The sequence below is a fragment of the Ceratotherium simum genome, chromosome 25 (assembly GCF_057802395.1).
Source record: "Ceratotherium simum simum isolate JZ-2026a chromosome 25, ASM5780239v1, whole genome shotgun sequence".
Taxonomy (NCBI): Eukaryota; Metazoa; Chordata; class Mammalia; order Perissodactyla; family Rhinocerotidae; genus Ceratotherium; species Ceratotherium simum.
Window position 1 is genome coordinate 37735295 of NC_141924.1, and position 20617 is coordinate 37755911.

The 20617-nt window shown below is 40.0% G+C and overlaps 1 protein-coding gene across 1 annotated transcript in view; it reads right to left on the minus strand.

Moving 5' to 3' along the window:
• The window catches only part of TMTC2 (transmembrane O-mannosyltransferase targeting cadherins 2), a 387351-nt gene that overhangs the window by 239628 nt on the left and 127106 nt on the right, over window positions 1–20617 (minus strand). Inside the window, exon 2 of the mRNA XM_004417918.3 lies at window positions 2964–3534. Within this exon, the coding sequence (XP_004417975.2) occupies window positions 2964–3534 (571 nt within the window). The remainder of the gene's footprint in view (window positions 1–2963; window positions 3535–20617) is intronic.

Sequence of the window (20617 nt, forward strand, 5' to 3'; positions counted from 1 at the left end):
GCTGGAAATCAGGGACTGGCATAGATGGTCTCCATGATTCCTTAAAATCTACAAAATCTGTTCTCCCAGTGTCCTCATTAAACACATTGGCCCAAAACCTGAGAATAAAAGAAAGACCTAACTTGAGATAAAACTATCAAACAAAGGGTTTTGCTCCCCCAACTACCTCCCTTGACCGCAAGCAGTGGTTCTCAGTAGTCTGGGCAAGTTTCCATTTGGAAACTTCTCAGGACACTGAACCTTTCAAGTATTCGGTCCTTTCCCATAGCACGGGGGACTTCACCCTCTCTACTCCTAGGAGTTCCTATGCTAGTGGCAGTACTCTCATGTTCTTAAGCAGCAGTTACATGAGCAATGTTGCCAGATAAAATACAGGATGCCCGGGGGGCCAGCCCAGTGGCATAGCGGTTAAGTTCCTGCGCTCCGCTTCAGCGGCCCCAGGTCCGCAGGTTTGGATCCTGGGTGCAGACCTACACACGGCTCATCAAGCTATGCTGTGGCAGCGTCTCACAAAGAGCAACTAGAAGGATGCACAACTATGACATACAACTATCTACTGGGGCTTTGGGGAGTAAAAAGGAAAAAAGGAGGAAGATTGGCAACAGATGTTAGCTCAGCGCCAGTCTTCCTCAAAAAAGAACAAAAAATTAAAAGCTTAACAAAAAAATACAGGATGCCCATTAAATTTTAATTTCAGATAGACAAAGAATAATTTTCTATTATAAGTATGTCCCACGTATTATATGGGACATAATAATAGTAAGGAGCTCTATCAGCAACTTTGCTCTTCAAAATATGCTCAGAGAACTGAAAATTCCTCAGAAGAAAACTTCAAAAGGTCCCTAAAAGCAAGTCCTGGATTGACAAATCAAAATAATTCCCTAATTCATGAGATGGTAAAATGGAAATTCAGTAGAAGAAACCGTAAGTTTCACAGGCTATCAACCCAAGGTGCTGAAGCAGTACAGAGTATACATCCTCAAACAGGTCTCACCCTCTACAGGACAAGGACCAGGATTTATATTTATTCTACACGTATTTCAGTAAAACTAGAAAGCTTGCTATTGTTGATGACATGGTTTGAAAAGAAAAGTATTCTCCCTAAATCTCCTTGAAGGAATAATTAAAATTGATTTGTGGGGCTGGCCCCGTGGCTTAGCGGTTAAGAGTGCGCGCTCCCCTACTGGCGGCCCGGGTTCGGATCCCGGGCGTGCACCAACGCACCGCTTCTCCGGCCATGCTGAGGCCGCGTCCCACATACAGCAACTAGTAGGATGTGCAGCTATGACATACAACTATCTACTGGGGCTTTGGGGGAAAAAAGGAGGAGGATTGGCAATAGATGTTAGCTCAGAGCCGGTCTTCCTCAGCAAAAAGAGGAGGATTAACATGGATGTTAGCTCAGGGCTGATCTTCCTCACAATAAATAAATAAATAAATAAATAAATAAACAAACAAATAAATAAATAATTGATTGATTGATTTGAAATTAAGGGTTTGACTTCCAAACCATACGTTGTTATCAAACTCTAACCAGAGTTTTCTTTTCAAGTTTCAGCATTTAACGGAAATTACAAAAGAACTTCATTAAGCACTTGATACTTGAGTTCTAACTAAAAAGGTTATGCTTCCCTGCTGAGCAGAAGCACAGCAGTAATTACTCAGCCTACTAAGTGAAAAAAAGTCATTAAAAAAAATAAATGTTTCTGTTTCCCTCAATTTTGTTCTTTATTTCAATTTCCTCCCAAGTTGATTTTAAGTAAAATTAAGAATTGAAAGAGCGGGGCCAACCCGGTGGCGCAAGTGGTTAAGTGCGCGCGCTCAGCTGCGGCGGCCCGGGGTTCGCCAGTTCCGATCCCGGGCGCGCACCGACTCACTGCTTGGCAAGCCATGCTGTGGCGGTGTCCCATATAAAGTGGAGGAAGATGAGCACAGAGGTTAGCCCAGGGCCAGTCTTCCTCAGCAAAAAAAGAGGAGGATTGGCAGATGTTAGCACAGGGCTGATCTTCCTCACAAAAAAGAAAAAAGAATTGAAAGAGAAAAGTAGTCTACAAAACCTGACAGCTTTCTCAGGGTAAATATCCAAAACTATAATTCCTCACTCAAGTGTCCAAAAGGACAAGGGAGCTGTCCTAAACCATGGCCGAAGTTTGCAAAGCTCGGCCAAGTTCAGTCCTTGTACTTAAAGTCAAAGCAAGAGGGAGTTTATTGTGAGGGAGGGAGGATGGGGAGATGGGAAGGCAGGCAGTTTCTCAAGTCGCCTTCCTCGAGTTCTCTGTAAGTGCATGGGATCCTAAAGGCTTGTGTGACCTTCAAACAAACACTGCATTTGAAACCACTAACGGAATACAGAAGAATAAATATTAAGCCCTGAGGCCAAGGTCTTAATTGGCCTCAGGGCAAAATTTACAATAACTATTTTCTGTTTTGACTCTCCTATTCTTATATACTACAACAAGGAAAAGGTGAATATGACTCATCCTTTAAGAATCCGAGTTCCCATGCGATGCAGAGAAGGGTTGCTTCCCAAAGTTAGCTCAGCAAAAGTAGTATTAACAAAAGACAGAAGATTCTCCCTCTGTAGAGTCTAGCATCTAGCTCTATCATCAGCTGTGATATTTTTACAAATACACATTATTGGCAATTTATTGGATTACAGAGAATTTGTGCTGAAATAAAGAAGGAATAAAAACAAATAAATAATAAAGATGCATATTCTTCCCAAGGCAAAACTGTCCTTCTATCCTCTTTGAAATCATAAAAATAAGAAATAAAACCATCAGTGACTGAAACCCAGGTTAGTAGGAAAAAGTCAAAAAGGATGCTTCCACTTACCGAAGATCAAACGTAACTTATTTTAAATTCTCTTTGAGGAGGAACAAATTTGCTTTTTAAATGGTGAAAAAGGACCAAGCAAGGAGATTACTCAATAATCCAATGCTCGAGCGCCAAGGATCACTTACTTTGTAAATGGTAGGTAAGATCTGTTTCATTTTCAGCCTGTGAAAGACAAAGACGTCATAAACGGCTGACACCGCCAGCACAGTCACTCCTTGTTCCTTCCACAACATGCTGCATCCTGCGCACAGCCCTGTCCCCAGGAACCAGCCCCAAGTCCTGGCTGAGTAGCCTCTGGTCGAACAGTGTTTAATGTAGCAGAGCAAGGAGAGGAGAAAGAAGAGACTGGCCCCGACATCGGCCCGTCCCACGATGCCCGCCACGGCCTCCGTGTGAATGGGGTGAGAGGCGAACATCAAGCCAGCCATGAAGGTCCAGTATCCATCCCCAAGGAGTATCTTGGAGAAGCTCGTGAAGAGACCAGTGACTGTCGCGTGCAGGAGGACGTTGACAAGATGGTAGCTCCAGGGATTCAGCCCTCCGATGGCATGGTTCAGGCGAAAAGAGAGAGTGCAGAGTGGCCGGTACGACTTGTGGCTGCCGCTGTGGGTTAGAAGAGTCCCCCAAAAGTCATTGTAGAAAATGTGCGTCCACGGAGTTTCTGGGAGAAGGTCCTGATTAGTCTTGATAGCACGGCTGAAAAACAAAATGTTACAAAAAAAAAAAAAGCAAATGTAAAATACAGAAAGGAAAAAAAAAGAAAATATATGACATTGCTGAGATATTGCCTTCCTGGGAAGCTTTATTTTCATGTGGTTTTATGATGAGATTGCAGGTATGCATGATTAATTACAGAAGGCTTTACATATAGATTGAATTCACATCCTCGCCTTAATGCTTACCAACACCACAATTAGGGCTGTATTTCTTTTTTTCAAAAGCTTTCTCCCTTGTTTGAATGCAAATACCTTTGAAGAATAAATGCAGAGTTTCTATCAGTGGTTTAAGCCTTACGGCAGCAATTGCCAAACGTCTGCCCTGAAAAATCATCTGGCATAGTGGCTGAAAATGCAGATTCCAGGCTGATGTGAGTCCTGAGAATCTGCATTTTAAGAAGCAGAGTCCAGGTGATACCGGTGCAGGAGATATGCTTAGAGTGAGGACTAGTCCCCTACTAGAAATAAATTTTAGGTAGAATATCTGTGTCAGAGCAATGCTTCTCAAACATACACACCACGTAGGGATCTTGATAAAAGACAAGTTCTGAATCGGTAGGTCTGGGGAGGAACCCAAGATTCCCCATTTCCAACAAGATCCCAGGTGATGCTTATGCTGTTGGTCCTGCTTCAAGCAGCAAGGGCCTACACTGCCGGAGAGGCAAGGAAGAAGGGCTCTCTACCTATCCAAATATTTCTCTCCCTCCTGCATTCTAGGAAACTTCAGCCTTTCCCTCTTCTGAGCTCTCACAGGACTTGTTGTCATCTATAGCAAACATTATGGCACTTCATTGTCTTCTGCTTTTGAGAATTAATCATTCTAGGTTTGCATGCCTGAAATTTCCAAACAGACTTCAAGAAGGAATGACCTAGTGTTTACAGAGCACTTGCTATCTGCCAAGCACTGTGCTGGTCATCTTAGCTGTATCTTCTCATTTAATCCTTACAATAACTGAGGAGGTAAGTATTATTATCTACATCTCGCAGGTGAGGAAATTATGGTGGAGAAACATTAATAATAACGGTTCCAGTCACACTCGTTGGAAAGAGCAGCGTAGAGTTTCATGGCCCATGCTCTTTTTCCACTATGATGGGCTTCCTAAAATGTGATCCACATACCACAGGGAGTATGTGAGAAGATACACAAACCTTGTAAAAATTTGTAATGGTTATATTTATTTTAATGTGTATTTGAAAGGAAATTTAATTATCACATCAGAGCTGGACTTCACAGATGTTTGCTGAGAATGAAACTGTTAAAAATTAAAAAATCAAGGCCGGCCCGGTGGCATAAGCAGTTAAGTGCGCACATTCTGCTGCGGCGGCCCAGGGTTGGCTGGTTCGTATCCTGGGCACACACCGACGCACAGCTTGTCAAGCCATGCTGTGGCAGCGTCCCGTGTAGAGTGGAGGAAGATGGGCATGGATGTTAGCCCAGGGCCAGTCTTCCTCAGCAAAAAGAGGAGGACTGGCAGATGTTGGCTCACGGCCGATCTTCTTCACCAAAAAAAAAAAAAAGAATTAAAAAGTCAATGTAAAGGCAAATATTAAGGAATCAACAGTACCGGTGTATGTGGATAAGGTACAGATGTTGATGGTGGCGTGCAAATGACTCAGTTTGGAGGATCCCTGCTCTAGGCCATTATAGCTCCCAGAGAACAGAGTGGCATCTTAAGTCTTATATCCCCAGTGTGCCTATCTCTGTACTTACAAAAGAGGCACATGAGTTAGAAGGAAGTAGGAATGAGATGCTCAAGACTCCTATTCCTTAACTAGAAACCTCTTGCCTAGTCTGACATCAGGGCTTTTTAAGGGAGCATGGGCATTCCTGTAGCTGAAGAATACCTGGTGGGAGCCTGCCCTGATGACCTTTACCTCTAGCCTCTTCACCAGTTCTACCTTCCACTGTGAGGCAGGAAAGATCAAAGGAATTTCCACATGAATGTTATCAAAAATCAGGTTGGAAAAGCCCTGGATCAAGGAGAAACATTCCTGAGTTCCAGCTCTGTAATTTACTGAGCGTCTTCAAAACCAAGAAAATGCAAGAGAGATTCAAACAGATTAAGAAAGCCATCCAAGGCGACACAGACCATGGAAACAGCAGTTAGTACTCCAGTTGGGATCAAATGACTGGGCAATGCTGGTTCTCAGCTGCTTCTCTCAACTGCTTCCCAGTTAACCCCTGTGAGCTTCAGTTTCTATGGTGGTAACAGTTTTTATTTTGAAATCATTTAACGAACACTTGTTACTGTTCATTTCTCTTCTAAGTAGAGAAGCAGAGAACACTGCTTTGCAGATACATGAGTGTTCTGGAGACCTAGTGCAAATGACATCTCGGCTCTGTCAGCTGCTGTTACTATTATCCTACAAAGACTGGGGTACATCTACTAAAAGTCTCTTATTCAAGTCTGCTTGACCTTCAGCCTCTGAAATTAGGTGCACTTAGGGGTTAGAATTAAAATAGACTGATCAGCAGTTGACGAGTGTCTACTCTGTACCAAACACCATGCTAGTACTTTTACACATATTATCTACTTATGAGAACTAGTTGACTCTTCTAGCGGCTCAGTAAAAAGACAGAAGGTCAATTAAAATCATGTCTTAAAAAACACTCATTGTGGCAGGGATAGTTGATTTTTCCCCAATGTCTCTTCTCCCCTTTTTCCATACTCATAGACCTTCACTGGGTACATTGTCACGTGGAAAAAAGACTTCATTTCCTACTGTCCCTTGTTGTTAAATATGGTCATGTGACTAATTTTTGACCTATAGCACATAAGCAGAATGCTATGCACTACTTCCAGAAAGTGTCCTTAAGAAGAAAAAGCTTAGCATTCTTCCCTTCTACCCCTACCTCCTTCCTACTGGAGCACAGATGTAATAGCTGGAGTTCCAGCAGCCATCTTGGCTCATAAGGTATCCTTAGGAACAGAAATCACGCCCAGCAGAGCAATAAGACAGAAGGAAATTGAGTCCCCTTCACAGTAGACCGTAACAGCCCTAGGCTAACTATATCCCCACTTTGTGAGTATGAGAAATAAATTGGTGTCTTGTTTAAACTGCGATATTTTGGTTGTTAGCTAGTGGCAGCTGAACCTATTCATAAGTGAAATCCTATGTTAACAGAAGACCTACTATATCACAGTGCTTTGATTTTCCATTTTGATTTTGATTTTTACAAGTCTCTGTGTATTGACTGTGCATTAAATGAATTTCCATATAAATTGGCTGTTAAAATATTAGAAACAGATGTTATTCTGGATCCATTAAATTAAAACACCCTGCTATGACATTCATCAAGAGTCTAACCCAGAAGTAATTGCTTAACACTTGATGGGTTCTAATTAAAATTTAAAAGAAATATGAAAAACTGCCAAAGAGTGTTGTCAGAGAGAGCTGATTTCAAGTATTCAGAATGAAAACCCAACTGGCCTCTCCTAAACATTAACCTAGACATTGATGTGACTTCCTCTAACATCAATGCAGAAACACTATACTACCAAAGTCAGGGTGGTGGAAAGTTGAATAGCAAAGCATTCTGGGACAAGGCTTTGCGATGCAGCGAGGAGAGCTGGGAAGCATGTTTTGTCCAGGACAATACGTCGCCCTTTCAGTGGCAGATCCATAATGGACGGAGAACCACAACCAAACCAAGTGTTCTACATGTCATTCGTTCAGCACTATAAACAACTCTGTAAAGACTTTTTGAGGAAAAATAAAACCCACACTTTTAAAAATGCGTTCAAAGCTGCCAGCATTTCTTATATTTATAGCAATAAATCTAGCAATCTGCAGCAGCCAACAAGATATACATCTAACTCTCACAAAGCAAGGGTTTCAAAACAAAGAACATAATTAACAAATCTCATAATTTCACTGTGAGAAAACACTTGCATGCAGCACAAGCTCTAAATTTACACTGTAGGAAAAAATGTAAAGGGTGAAACAGTGTTAATAAAAGAAAAGTGGAAGAGAGCAAAGGAAGGCCTGACCCGTGCGCAAAACACGCCACGCTAAGGGAGACGTTACTATGATAGAATCCTCTGACAGGTGTTATCTGCTTAGGCAGGTTTTTATTTAACCAATGAATATTATGGCAAAAGAACATGAAATAAGACGAAATCATACTGGGCTGTAGTATATAAGTCATGTCACGCAAGTGGGCGATAAGGGATGCATTACGCATCCCTCACACCGTATTAAGAAAGATATCGACCAAAGGGGCTTTAATAGAATCTGAATAATCTGCCGGCAAAATGAGAAGTAACGGTAGTCGTCCAACATTAACCATAACAGATTTTCACCCATTTGCATTTTCTTACACGAGTCCAAAATGGAAACAGTAAAACCTCTTCTGCTATTTCTCAGCTAATGGAAAACCTTAACTCAAAACAAAATTTCATGCTGATATAATTTCTGAGATTACTTCTGTGAATTGGTATTGAAAATTCAGAAAGACCCTAAGGAATTAGGAAATTTTCCACTCCAGGAAAGGTGAAGAACATCGGAGCAGCAGATGTGAAAAAGAAACAGTTGTAGGCAGAATTCTCCAGAGGGCACATGACTGAGAGACTGTCTTTGAAGCAAAAAGATCCAGTCTCTCAAGTCTTCAAGGAGGTCTTAACCTGCTCCCAGTTTTGTTCATTTCTGGCTCTTTGTTTTTGTTGCCTTCTGATTTTTCCTTTAAGAAATGTTGACAAAGGCCACTGCTATTGTAAAACTGATGAATGATGTGACAGCGCCATCTCAACTGCCCTTTTGTATATTTTTCTCACTGCTATTTTTTCTGTCCATTGACCTTTTCAGTCACAAGCATCCACAGAAATGATGACCATTTGTCCTTCAGAAGAGCAGGAATGATGCTTAGATTCTTCAAACATCAAATGGCACACTCTTCCACAGTGCTTTCCACTGTTCTACTGAGAGGTAAGTAAAGGCCAAAGTTTAAATTTAAAAAAAAGCAAAAAAAAAAATTTTTGTAAATGATGCATTGAAATTTATTCTGCAAGTGAGAGAAGAAAGAGAATGGCCTTTGATAACCTGCCCTGCTTCAGTGCTACCCAAGCATGCCTATCCATGCCCAGGAAGGGCAGTGAAATGCAGTGGTTAAGAAAACTGATTCTGGAGCCAAGTGGACTAGAGTCCAGGCTATGAGACGGTGGACACACAGGGTTACTTCACCTCTCCATACCTCAGTTTTCTCATCTGTAAAATGAGGATAATAACTGTACATGCCTTATAGGATCATTCTGAGGAGTAAATGAGTTATTAACCAAAAAGTACCTGGTTATATGTAATATACTATGTATATGTAATATAATTATGTCACATATGTTAGCTGCTGTCATATTAGTACTATTATTATTACCATGAACAGCAAACAACTGATGCTGGCCATCAATGCAAACACAGTGCTCCTTTATCACGTGTATGGCTTCAAAATCTATGGATCATGGTCATGAGTATTTCCCTTAAAATTCCTCTAAGCTTTAATAACACTCTCAGAACAAGATAATAAATAACGATAATTTACGAAGTCTTATGTTTGGTCTTTAACATATTGCTCTTCTCATTCTCCTCCTATCTTTCTAACTCTCCTTGGCTAGCATCTCCTTCACATTTTTCTCTCAAATGCAGGTGTTTCTCTCCTGATTCTGCCCCCTGACCTTTCTCCCTACACTTTCCACCTCTGTGGTCATCATTTCTGACACCTGCAACTCCAGAGACACCTTCTCCATCTATACCTCTAGCCTGGGTGTTGTGTTGCTAATGGGCCTACACTTCTAATTGCCCAGTTGATATACACACTTGAATGGAAGAAAGAGAAATGAAATCTTGCTTCCTCTGCTAACACCAGGTATGTTACCTTTGGCCAGTTAGCCTCTCTAAAGTTCATCTTCCTTACCTGTGGTTGGTAGATAATAATAATAATGCTTCTCACAAACTGTTGTGTTAAAGATCAAATGCGGCAACGTTAACTTAAAATGTTTGAAAATCACACAGCCTTGTGTAATGGACACTTGCTGTTTTTTTGGACCCCTTCTTCTTCTAGTTAACAGTGTCCTGTTTTTCCTTTTGAGAACAGCCCACATCCACTCTCAGTTCACATGGATAGGGTGAGGCTGCCCTCACCTCCTGATGAAAGGTTATCTATCATAGGATTTGGACAATTAGTCTACTATATCCCCCCATCCTCATTCCTGGCCACAACAATTGACTTAGCAGCAAGCCACATCAATTCGTGTCAATACAGCCCCAAAACCTACTGGGAAAGGACATCTTTTGAGAATGAGATGAAATCCTAGGGCTGCTAGAGGATTCCCTGAAGACAGAGCCTGCCTAAGAAGGACGTCAACACAAAAGAACTCTGATTAAGGAGACAAAGAGGCAATTCCTAGTGCAGCTGGATCACATCATGCCTGAAGCCAACCCTGTTAAATAAGCCAATAAATGCCCCTTGCTCATAAGTTAGCTTGAATTGTTATTCTGACATCTGCAACCAAAAGAGTGCTAAACAAAATAGCACTGTGTAAGTATCAAGTAATATTGTTAGTTGTCCGTTCAGTATCTTAAGCTTAGTTAAGACTGAATCCAAATAATTTTCCTCACAAACCGTCTCCTTTTCCATACAAGCCCCTCATTAAGTACCATCATTCTTCATCACCGAGATCAAGGTTATGCATGAGGGCTCCTCAAGCCAATCTATTTTTAAATTGGTTAAGGACATTTTAATGCTGTTCAGGACCTCAGAGAAAATCCAATTCAAAAGTTTCCCTTGAATCCATCTCTAACCTCCTCTTTCTTCTACCCTCTTTCAGGCTTTCACTGTTTCCTAACTGTACTGCTCCGCAGGCTCACTCAAGTTGCCTGTTCATTTTTCCCTTTCCTTCATTGGTCTGTAAGTCCCCGCAGGGAAGGAATCATGCCTTATGTTTCCTCCCAGTGCCCAACACATATGAGGCACATCATAAATATTTGTTAAACTAAATAGCAATCCCTGCCTGTTTTCATTCCCCCTTTGATCCATGACACATGCTGAGGACATAGAAACTTCCTGAAATATAACTCTACCACCACCACTCTACTCCATAAAAATCCCTCATCATGCCCTATTTCTTACCATAATAAACACCCTTCCCAGCCCAGCCTTCACAGCCATCCCCATTATGACTTCCAAGCCAATCTCCCGTTACTCCTCCATATATATCCTAATGTCAGCCAAAATTCCCAGCCTCTAGGCCTTTGCTCAAACCATCTCTTCCCTTCCTCTGCCTGGACTGCTGTTCTTCAACCAGTTACATCTCTCCAAAGACGCTTCAATCTCCAGTGCTCATTTGTGACACCAGTCTCCCCAAGTCTTTCCTAGTTATTGTTGCAAATATGCTTGATTTTGATGTTAAGCGCTGACCCATTCCCATTAACAACACTGACTCCTTACCATAATTATTAAGGATCTTAAATTGGATGATATGTGGAAGACATTTCAGAAGGAGGAGGAAATGCATGCTTTGAAAATGGGGCACAGGTGATTTTAATCTTCCCTCTTCCATCCCCTATTGAAAATCACTGCCCAATAAAATGGATTGATTCTGCCCTAAGAAAATGATTCACTCGTTTATTCACTCATTCAGTGATGAGGCTAGGCACTATAAAGGGCACTGCAGATAAAACAGTGAGCAAAATAGTCACTGACTTTGAGAAACAGTCAGCCTAGCAGAGGAGGCAAATAAGTGCACAGGTAATTTCACTTCCGTATGAAGAGAGATCTACAACATTCAGAGGGTCTTCAACTCTGGCCGTTGCAGAAATTTCACAAGACGACGGAACCGCACACTGAGAGTTGAGAACTCTACATCTGAAGGTCTTTGCCGTGCACTGATTGAACCCCTGTGCTCACTCCAGCAGGCACCTGCAGACTGGAGGTGTGGCAATCCTGACTGCTATGGGAGAATAGAATAGACTCCCGACAGTCTTAGAGTGAAAAGCTTCCTGGAAGAAAGCCTGCTACATACATGGAAGCAGTTAAATGAAGGAATAAGGGAGTTGTGGAGACATTGCCAGGCTGATAGTCAATATTTTCAAAGACCATGAGGCAGGAGAGAAGGTTGTAAGCTTGGCATCTGAAAAAATACAATAGGTTAGTTTGGCTGGAGTGAGGGGTAGAGCAGCAGGAATCACTGGCATCACTCTGTCTCGTACTATTGTCCTTCACGGCGTGGAAGGGAATTTGGCTGGACATCAACTTCCCCAATGGTTCTCCGGTTTGATTCAGCGATTGTCTTGTTGGAACTTGCTTTATCTCCCCTAATGTGTTATTAACTCCTAAAAAGCAGAAAATCATCTTATTTATTCTTGGGAGCCTAGCACACAGTAGGCATTCAATATATATTTGATGAATGAATTCTAACTAGAAATGATTGGTACTGATCAGCTGCACTCACCTCTTAGACAAATTCTACAGTGTTTTAAGTATATAGGGAATTATCACTTTCATCTAAAAGTAGTTCACTCACTCGGGGCACTAACCCCCGCTCACCCCATGATAATTAACTGTGAAAAACCATCAGGTTAATTGACTCACCCAAATGTCTTTGGCACTCATTTGCCACTTAACTTATAATTCCTTCATTAGAGTCCCTCTTTAGGGATAAGCCATTAGTATACTTAGACAGTTCCAGTTAATATGCAAATATTTGCCTAACAGGGGAGGCTGTAACATCTACAGCCTCTCAGTTTGGGGATAAGCAATGTATTTCATTTTCCTGGAGGAACTTAAGGTAGGGCAGGTAAATTTCAGTGTAGAGTGCTGGACTGGTGGGGCCAGTAGAAATGGAAGGCACTGTGCTTCAGGCATGAATTTATCATTACACATGTAACACATGCCTAAACTTGCTTGTTTCTGTCTTTTGATCTCCCTCAACTAAATTGTCAACCCTTCAGTGGCAGAGATGATGACATCCTAAGCAACAGGAACTTTAAAAAATTTTTTAAATTGTCACCCTACAGATGTTGTACGAAAAGAGGCGCAAGAGTAACAAAAGGCCTGTTGTCAGACATTTAAGGGACAGGGTCCCTGAGGAACTGCTTACCTTGTGAAAAGGTAAGTCTGAGGATGCTCAGCCTTATAACTAAAGGAGTATTCTTAGTGGACCCCTCTTCCATCCCTGTAGGAGTTTTTCCTATAAGCAATTAAGGACTTTTCGAGCTACATCTGACACAGCGAACTTCCCCTACCCCACCAAAAAACAGAAAAGTAAACTTCTGATTAACCGTGGCCCCAGCGGCCGCTGAACTCAGCCAGCCCCAGAGCTGTTGGAGATTCATGCTCATGGAGCTTCCTCGGATGAAGCAGCATCTTTCTCCTCTCAAGTCTTGAGTTTGCCCAGACTCTCTTCTCTTAGTGGGAGAAAATGAAAAGGAGGCACCTCAGCTAAATATTTTTAAAGCATCTTTAGTTCCCTGGATAAATCAATGCTATCACTTTGAGAATTTCTACAGGAAATATTCAAGAAAAATCTTTAAGTGACCCTGAGAGCTAATTAATAATCCATTTGAAAAGTTGATGATTTAAAATTAAAACATCAGTTTCCTAAAGATGTTTTTAAAAGTATTTATATAAAAAAGCATTTTGCAAGACTAAAGCAAAAACTAACAGCACGCAATTATTGGAAAAACCACACTCCAAGCATTTAATTTCACTGATTAAAAGCATCCTGTACCTTAATGTTAGCTCCTTAACAACTTGAAATATTTTTCATTGCCTTGCAATTTGCTTGATGAAAACTATTAATATTGTCTTCACAATTATTTGTTCAGTATATTCATACATGCCATCCTAACATAATAAAATATTACTGCACATCTCACCTCCTTCTCACAGTACTAAACTGAATCAGAGTCTCAACTCAAAAGCTTAATGAAAATATCTTTCTTCTTAATGTTCCAGACTTGAAATTAGCAACCACTAGAAGGGGTACTATGAAGCTTTTTTGTTCCCGCAAGTTAACTCAAGTATATGAACCACTTTGGTACACTATTTTATATAATTTATGAATTTCAGTTTGGTAGGTTTTCATCAATTCATAGGTCTATAAAGTTATTTTTTTTTTAATTTTTTACATATCATACTGTTTCCCTTACAATGGGATCTTGAACATTAGTGATATGTTGTAAAGTACAACTGGTTCCTTATAATTTTTCTGCTGTAAAAAAATTACAAATGTTTGACTAGCTTTTTAAGGGAACAAATGAATATCAGATTATACTTTTTTATGAAGTTCAAAGCTTTCAAAAATGAATGGGTTCTATCGGACCCTAGATTCTTTGTGCTTAAGGATTTGATTATCCAAATGCACTCTAAATGGGTAGGCATGGCAAGCTGAGAACACACCTCTTCAGTTAAAATACTTGTCTTCGTACAGAAATGTGTATAATTTATGCACACATTTATATGCAAATTTCAAAACAGATATACTACAGTACATGGTAGTTTTCCCAACCTTTTTAAGTATTACCTTGAAAAAAAAAATCACATTCTTGAGGAGGGGTCCTAATCCTCACTTAAGGTAAATAGAAAAAGTGCCTTCCAGCCCTGAACACTGCTTGGCAACCCACTAAGGGTCCTCAGCCTGAGCACTGCCAGACCATAACGTTAGGGAAAAAAAGTTTTAAACGAGAAACTAACATGCTCTAAGAAAAGAGGTGTTGGGGGTGGGAGGACAGTCATGTTGCATTATCCAGATGTTTGGCTTATCTGTTAGCCTAACCTGTCTACTCTGAATTAAGTCTTAACCAAATCACCTTTCTTTATCCACACCTCTCCTTCAGCCACACAGAAGAGCCAAGAAGCTCCTTTAGCCAAATGTCTGCAATGATCCTTGGTCTTGTCTACTTAAAATTTTCCACATGTTGCCAATGTGTCCCTCACAGGAATTCATGTTATAATACCACCTTGCATTTGCATCGTGCTTTTACATTTTACAAAATGTGCTCATGTTCCTGACTATCTTAACTCCTTGTCACCACCCTGTGAGTAAGCAGATGTGGACAGATGTGGATGTAAGAAATTAAGAGTCCTGCCTGAGACAATCGCATCAGTAAAGATGGGAGGCGCCCATGCTGGAAGCCAAATCTCAATTCCTCCTCTACTGCTCTCCTTATGTGAGGGGCTGAATTGTGTCCCCCCCACCAAATTCGTATGTTGAATCCCTAACCTCAGTACCTCAGAATGTGACTATATTTGGAGATCAGGCCTTTAAAGAAGTCATTAAGTTAAAATGAGGCCAACAGGGTAGGCCCTAATACAATCTTCTCAGAAGAGGAAATTTAGACAGAGACACTGGGGGCATGTGTGCACAGAAAAAAGACCACGTGAGGACACAGTGAGAAGGTGGCCATCTACAAGCCAAAGAAGAGGCCTCTTGGGGAAACCAAGCCTGCCTCCACCTTGATCTTAGACCTTTACCCTCCAAACTGTGAGAAAATACATTTCTGTTGTTTAAGCCACCTAGTCTGTGGTATTTTGTTATGGCAGCCCTAACAAACAAATACACCAGAGACCATCATATATAATTACATGTGCTATCCTGTTTATCTTTCAGAGTTTCAGGGAAACTAGATTTCACATAAAAACCATATTTCTCCAATACTATGTCTGGTATTCTGTTTTTGATGACAGGGGTTGAACTGCTTTGTGAGTATAAATAGGGTTTTATGTGGTATCTTATTCTTAGTTCTGCGAGGATTTATCTATGTTCTCTACCAGAGAAAAAAGATTCCCTGATCATGCCAACGGGGCATTAACGCTAACTAAACACATGTAATAAAACACTAGTGCTACTTCATATTTACACTGAGACTGACAAAGCTTACAAAGCACACACACGTTAATCTCATCTTATCCTCAAAAAACCGCTATAAAACAGGAACCTGAAGCTAGACAGGTTAAGTTAGTTAAAAAAGAGCACATACTTAATAAGAGGCAGAACAAGACCTTGAACACTGTTCTCCAAACTCCTCCGTTCAACCTTCAAAGCAGCTCTGTTCCTCCACATGTACAATAAATCTTCAGCGAGAAGTGTGTGCAAGACGATTTGAAAGTAAAATCCTAGTCTATTATTGCATTTTGTCTGGAATCCATATATCTGCCTTCAAGATTCAATAAAGCTATAAAAATGCTTTTGTACCATATTCTTTTAATTTCTGCATTTCAAAAAGAAAATCTTCTTTTAACACTAAGGAGTCTTGGAAAACGTGAGTCAAAGGAAGGTGTTAGTTATCTTCAGCGACGGGTGAAAGAGGCAGCTTGACGAAAGCCAAAAACTAACCTATAATTTCATATTACAAAATATAATAGAAAACATATTCTGGCAGAAATTTTGCTGCCTGCCTCCCTTTTCAGCTATAAAATAGTTACACACACACACACATCTGAGAAAGATCAGACTTTGAACATATTGCAGCAACATACAAGCACAACATGAGCAGTTTCAGCAGGGCTGCCTGTGATGACAGGAGACACAGACATCCCTACAATAAAATCAGCCTCACAGCTAAATCAGAGTCTTTTGGGACACAAGAATATACGATCCCTGATGAAAAACAGATAGGCAAAGAGGAAAACACTCTAATTTAAAACTAACATAGATGAGCCTACACAAAGTACCCAAACTTTTGGTCCACAAACCACCAGCAACTCTCTAATTTGTCATGGAGGCAAGAGATATTTCATCCAAGAATGAGGAGAGAAAGAGACATGAACTCCACCATTAAAATTTATCGGCATTTCAATACATAGTACTTTCTAATGTAGATGTCATTCATTGACCAAACTTTAATAATCAAGAAATAAATTAAATTAAACTTCAGGAAGCCCTGATACTTTTGCTCCGTAGCCCTTTAAATAAATCATATGGTAGGCACTCAACATACATATGCTGGATGTTAAATGGAAACTATCAGCTCTTTCAGATCTCATGTTACGAACAAATTATGAAGCAGCAACACATCCCTTTAAGAATCTTAAGCATGGTATATTTTACCCTTTAGCTAACCTCCAAATTCTCAAACTTGGAACAGCTGGATATGAGGAGTGTCTTCTTTAGCACTCTGTATCTAAGACAACTAAATCAGCTAACCTCCCCTCAGACTGGAAATCCCAAAACCAGACCACAAGATCATTTTTATTCAATCTTGACCATCACTGCCTTCACTAAACATAATTTCTGTCACTCTGGCTATTGCCAATAAAAGACATTTTTTTCAACACACAACTAACCATGCTAATTAAATAAATTCAAAAGGCATGAAATGTACAAGCAGAACCTAAGTATAACAATGGAAGACGATATTCAGTCAGAAGAATCTAAGCATAACAGACCTAATTTTTCCCTCCCATCTGTAAAAAAAATAAAACTACATTCAGTTTTTATCTGAGGCAACTCTTAAAACTGATGTTAGGTGTTAAACACACACACTCACACACTTTATAGTTAGCCAAATCTTGATTCAAATTCTTCCTCTTGAACTTACTAGCTTGTATGATTCAGCTTTCTCATCTATAATCTGCTGTTCCAGGTGAAGGTGAAATAAGATAAGGATTAAATAAGATAAGGAGGTTAACTCTTGACACATAGTAGGTGGTTAACAAATGACTTACTACAATGAATCACCTCCCTTGTCTTCCTGGACTCCATAAAAGAGCACTTTTTCCCCAAATGTTGGTCAATACCACTTCACCTAGCCTTCAGTTACTGGTGTCATTTTATCTTTTCTCTTAGCATATTCTTCGGGACTCTTGTTTCTCTCTCTCTCACCGCACCAATGTGAAATTGTGCCTGTATTAATCACAAGCCCATTAGCTAATCTAAGAGCACACGAATGATGTTCACAGCAGTCTAACTCATCTGGGAGAATGGATGACAGCAAGGTTAACTGATGGGATCAAAAAAGCATAACAGAAAAAATAAATAGTCACAGGACTTATGTCACAGTGCACAGCTAATTAGAATATTCTGGGAAGCAGCCTCCTTGGAAGGACAACAGTGGCGTAATACCACCAGAGAAGCTGGGCTTGGTATTTCTTTTTGACTAAAGATCATCAATTCTAACAAAACAACTATAATATGATCTTCAAACTATTTTTAGCTTCCCAAGCCCATATTTTCTTACACAAAGTAGGAAAAGAATTACCCCAGGCATTTCCAATCACACACACACACACATCACTATGTTTTCAAAGACGGCAACTTCTAAAAATCAGAACAATATACAATGAACCTCTTGTATCTTTGCTAACGAGAAAGACAAGTCAACATAATATTTGAAAATGTCCTCTTTACAGTCTTCATATAAGCCAACTCTAAGCAGGTGGGCAGTAAATAGGCTATAATTTATGATGGCCTGGAATACAATCTAGAACAGTTTAAGATCAGAAATGTGGTCACCTTGTCAAAAAAAGGCAATGTCACGCACTCTGTCATGGTTACTCCACTCAGAGTAGATGGATTTTCACACTAAAAAACTAACATTAAAAGTTGCCTTGGGTAGGATAACAGAATAAGCAAACCCAAATACTAAATCGGCCCTGTCTTTTAACGCCTTTCTGAGGGCGTCCTGGAGAGAAGTTCAATCTTTCTAATGGGAATATAACTGTACTACAACTCTCCAAGGGCATTTACCATTTTAAAAAGGAACTCCAAACTCTGCTGCCTTTAAAAGGCAGTAGGTCATTGGGAAAAGTCATTTTTCAAAGCTCCAGTGAACTGGCACTCTGCTTTTAGCCAGCCACAGAGATAAGGCGTGCAGCCTCGGTAACAGAATTGCCTTTCCTTAATTTTTAATGCCTGTCCATTTCAGGGCTCCCAAGAGGAATCAATGACCTACTCATGGCATCATAAATGGCTTGGACTGGGGGTAGGCATGGTTTTGACAGAGCAGGAAGGAAAATCATCCATCAACTATTCATTTTAGATGAACATTTCATAAAGGTTACAAAAGTACAACATAAAGGCATCTTGCTATCCATCCTAAAAGGAAAGAAAAAAATAATAACCTCATCATTGTCACCCCTCAGAATTTAAGTGAAAATAAATCTCCTAAAGGCAAAGGCATGTGTTTTTCATTTCCCATTCTGAAAGCACACACAGGTATAAGCATGTTCAAATGGCAGTGAATTCATCTGGAATGTGAAGGACCATGGGGTTCACACATATAAAAGATCAACAGTTGTTTTAGAAATTAACTACACCACATCTTAAACTTCTACATAAGTTCTAAACTGATCCAGGTGTTATCATCAGGGTAGAAACAGATGCAGTGTTAGCACATTAAACTGTGAATCCAGCTCCAACATTGCTTAATGGGCTCCACATGCTGAAAATGAGCAGCATGTAGAAAGTGCACTCAACCAAAAGCCTAACTTTCAAACAAAACGAGAGTTTCATCATCTACATTATGCTCACCAACAACTACTCTGAGACTAACACCATTTTTACACTGATTACGGTGCATTAGTAGTTTTGAGGGAGGGAAATGATGGTAGGAGAATAATGCAACATCGGAACAACAAAGCCATGCTTGTCATGGGGTGATGACATCGTGACACCAATGCTATCACCACAATAAAGTCAGCACTGGTTGCACCAGCCGGTGTCATCCTGTGATTCCATCTGGATCCCTAAAGTGGCAAGAGAGGGTGAGAAGAATGATGGGAAAGTTTATATAATAACCACCATTATTGAATGTATGTATAGAACTTTCTAGTTTTTAAAGTATATTTATATGCATCATGTGATGTCAGAAATGCTTTTCCTGTCTTTTTAGTGAAGAAAATAAAGACTCTCATCCAAGATCACATAGTGCATAAGGAGCAGAATCAGGCAAAAATCAGATCTTGGGACTGGTGTTCTAGTGCCACTTCTACTCCACTGTGTCTCCAGTCGTGAGATCTGTGCAGTGGGGAGGCCTTTGCCCCTGTTCCATTTATAATTTATGAAAAAAAAGAAAAAACTTGGGTTATTCTAGAAGAATAATGCACAATAAAAGAGCACAACTGTGTTTTAGTCAATTCCCTTTGGCCCACACCATTTCTTTTGCAACTAACAGCACTGACTAAAAGGTCTAAGTGATGCTAAATTAGTGCAGCATACTGGAAAGCTGTCTGGAACCGAAAGGATTTCACCATGGAGCGCTCTGCATTTATTGATTTTTCTATTGACCAAAAGCCTTACGGTCTTCAAATAACAACTTCAAAAACAGACAATTAAAATAATGCCAAACTACTCTTTACAGTTTTTCCACTTCCAGAATTCAACTCAGATGAAAATTAATTGAATTTTTTAACTGAGAAGTCCACATTATATATTTCTTGAATCATTTAATTTTTAAATCCATCCTTATTTCCCAAACTTCAGCCTTAGTACTTATTTTGCACCAAGCAGACCTCAGTAGATGGTTAAACCCGAGGCAAGCCAGCTGCCAGTAGGACTCATATTAAGAATAAAAGCGGCTGTTATGACAAGTAGGCAATATATTTCCAAATCAAATCTCAGGAGGGCTTCAAAAATAAGTATTACAGTTTTTGTCAAAACAGCCTTTTGAAAACTGGACTTCTATTTTTATTTTTAATCTAACATGGTCTTAATTTGTTCTTTTTGACTGATGTATATATTATATAGACTAGAAACTAAGTGAATTAGAGAATGAAAAGGAAAAGAAAAAATGATGGTAGAGTAGCAGGATGAAATTTTGAGCATTTGAGTAGGAAATCTGTGAGGAGACCAACCACACGAAGTCCCAAGCCTTCCTGTCTCAGCAATGATGGAGCAACGGAGGCAGGCAAGTGGTTGTGTTTCTGCCATCCTCTGGCTTGTACTTGTCATTACAAGAACTAAAGCTAGATAATCTTAATTATTGGCAAAAGGGGTGAATTACTATCATGGATAACCACAGATAATGAATTACAAACATAGATACTGGTGTCTGTGTCAGTTTCCTATTGTTACTGTAACGAATTAGCACATACTTAGTGGCAAAAAAACCCCACAAATTATCATCTTACAATT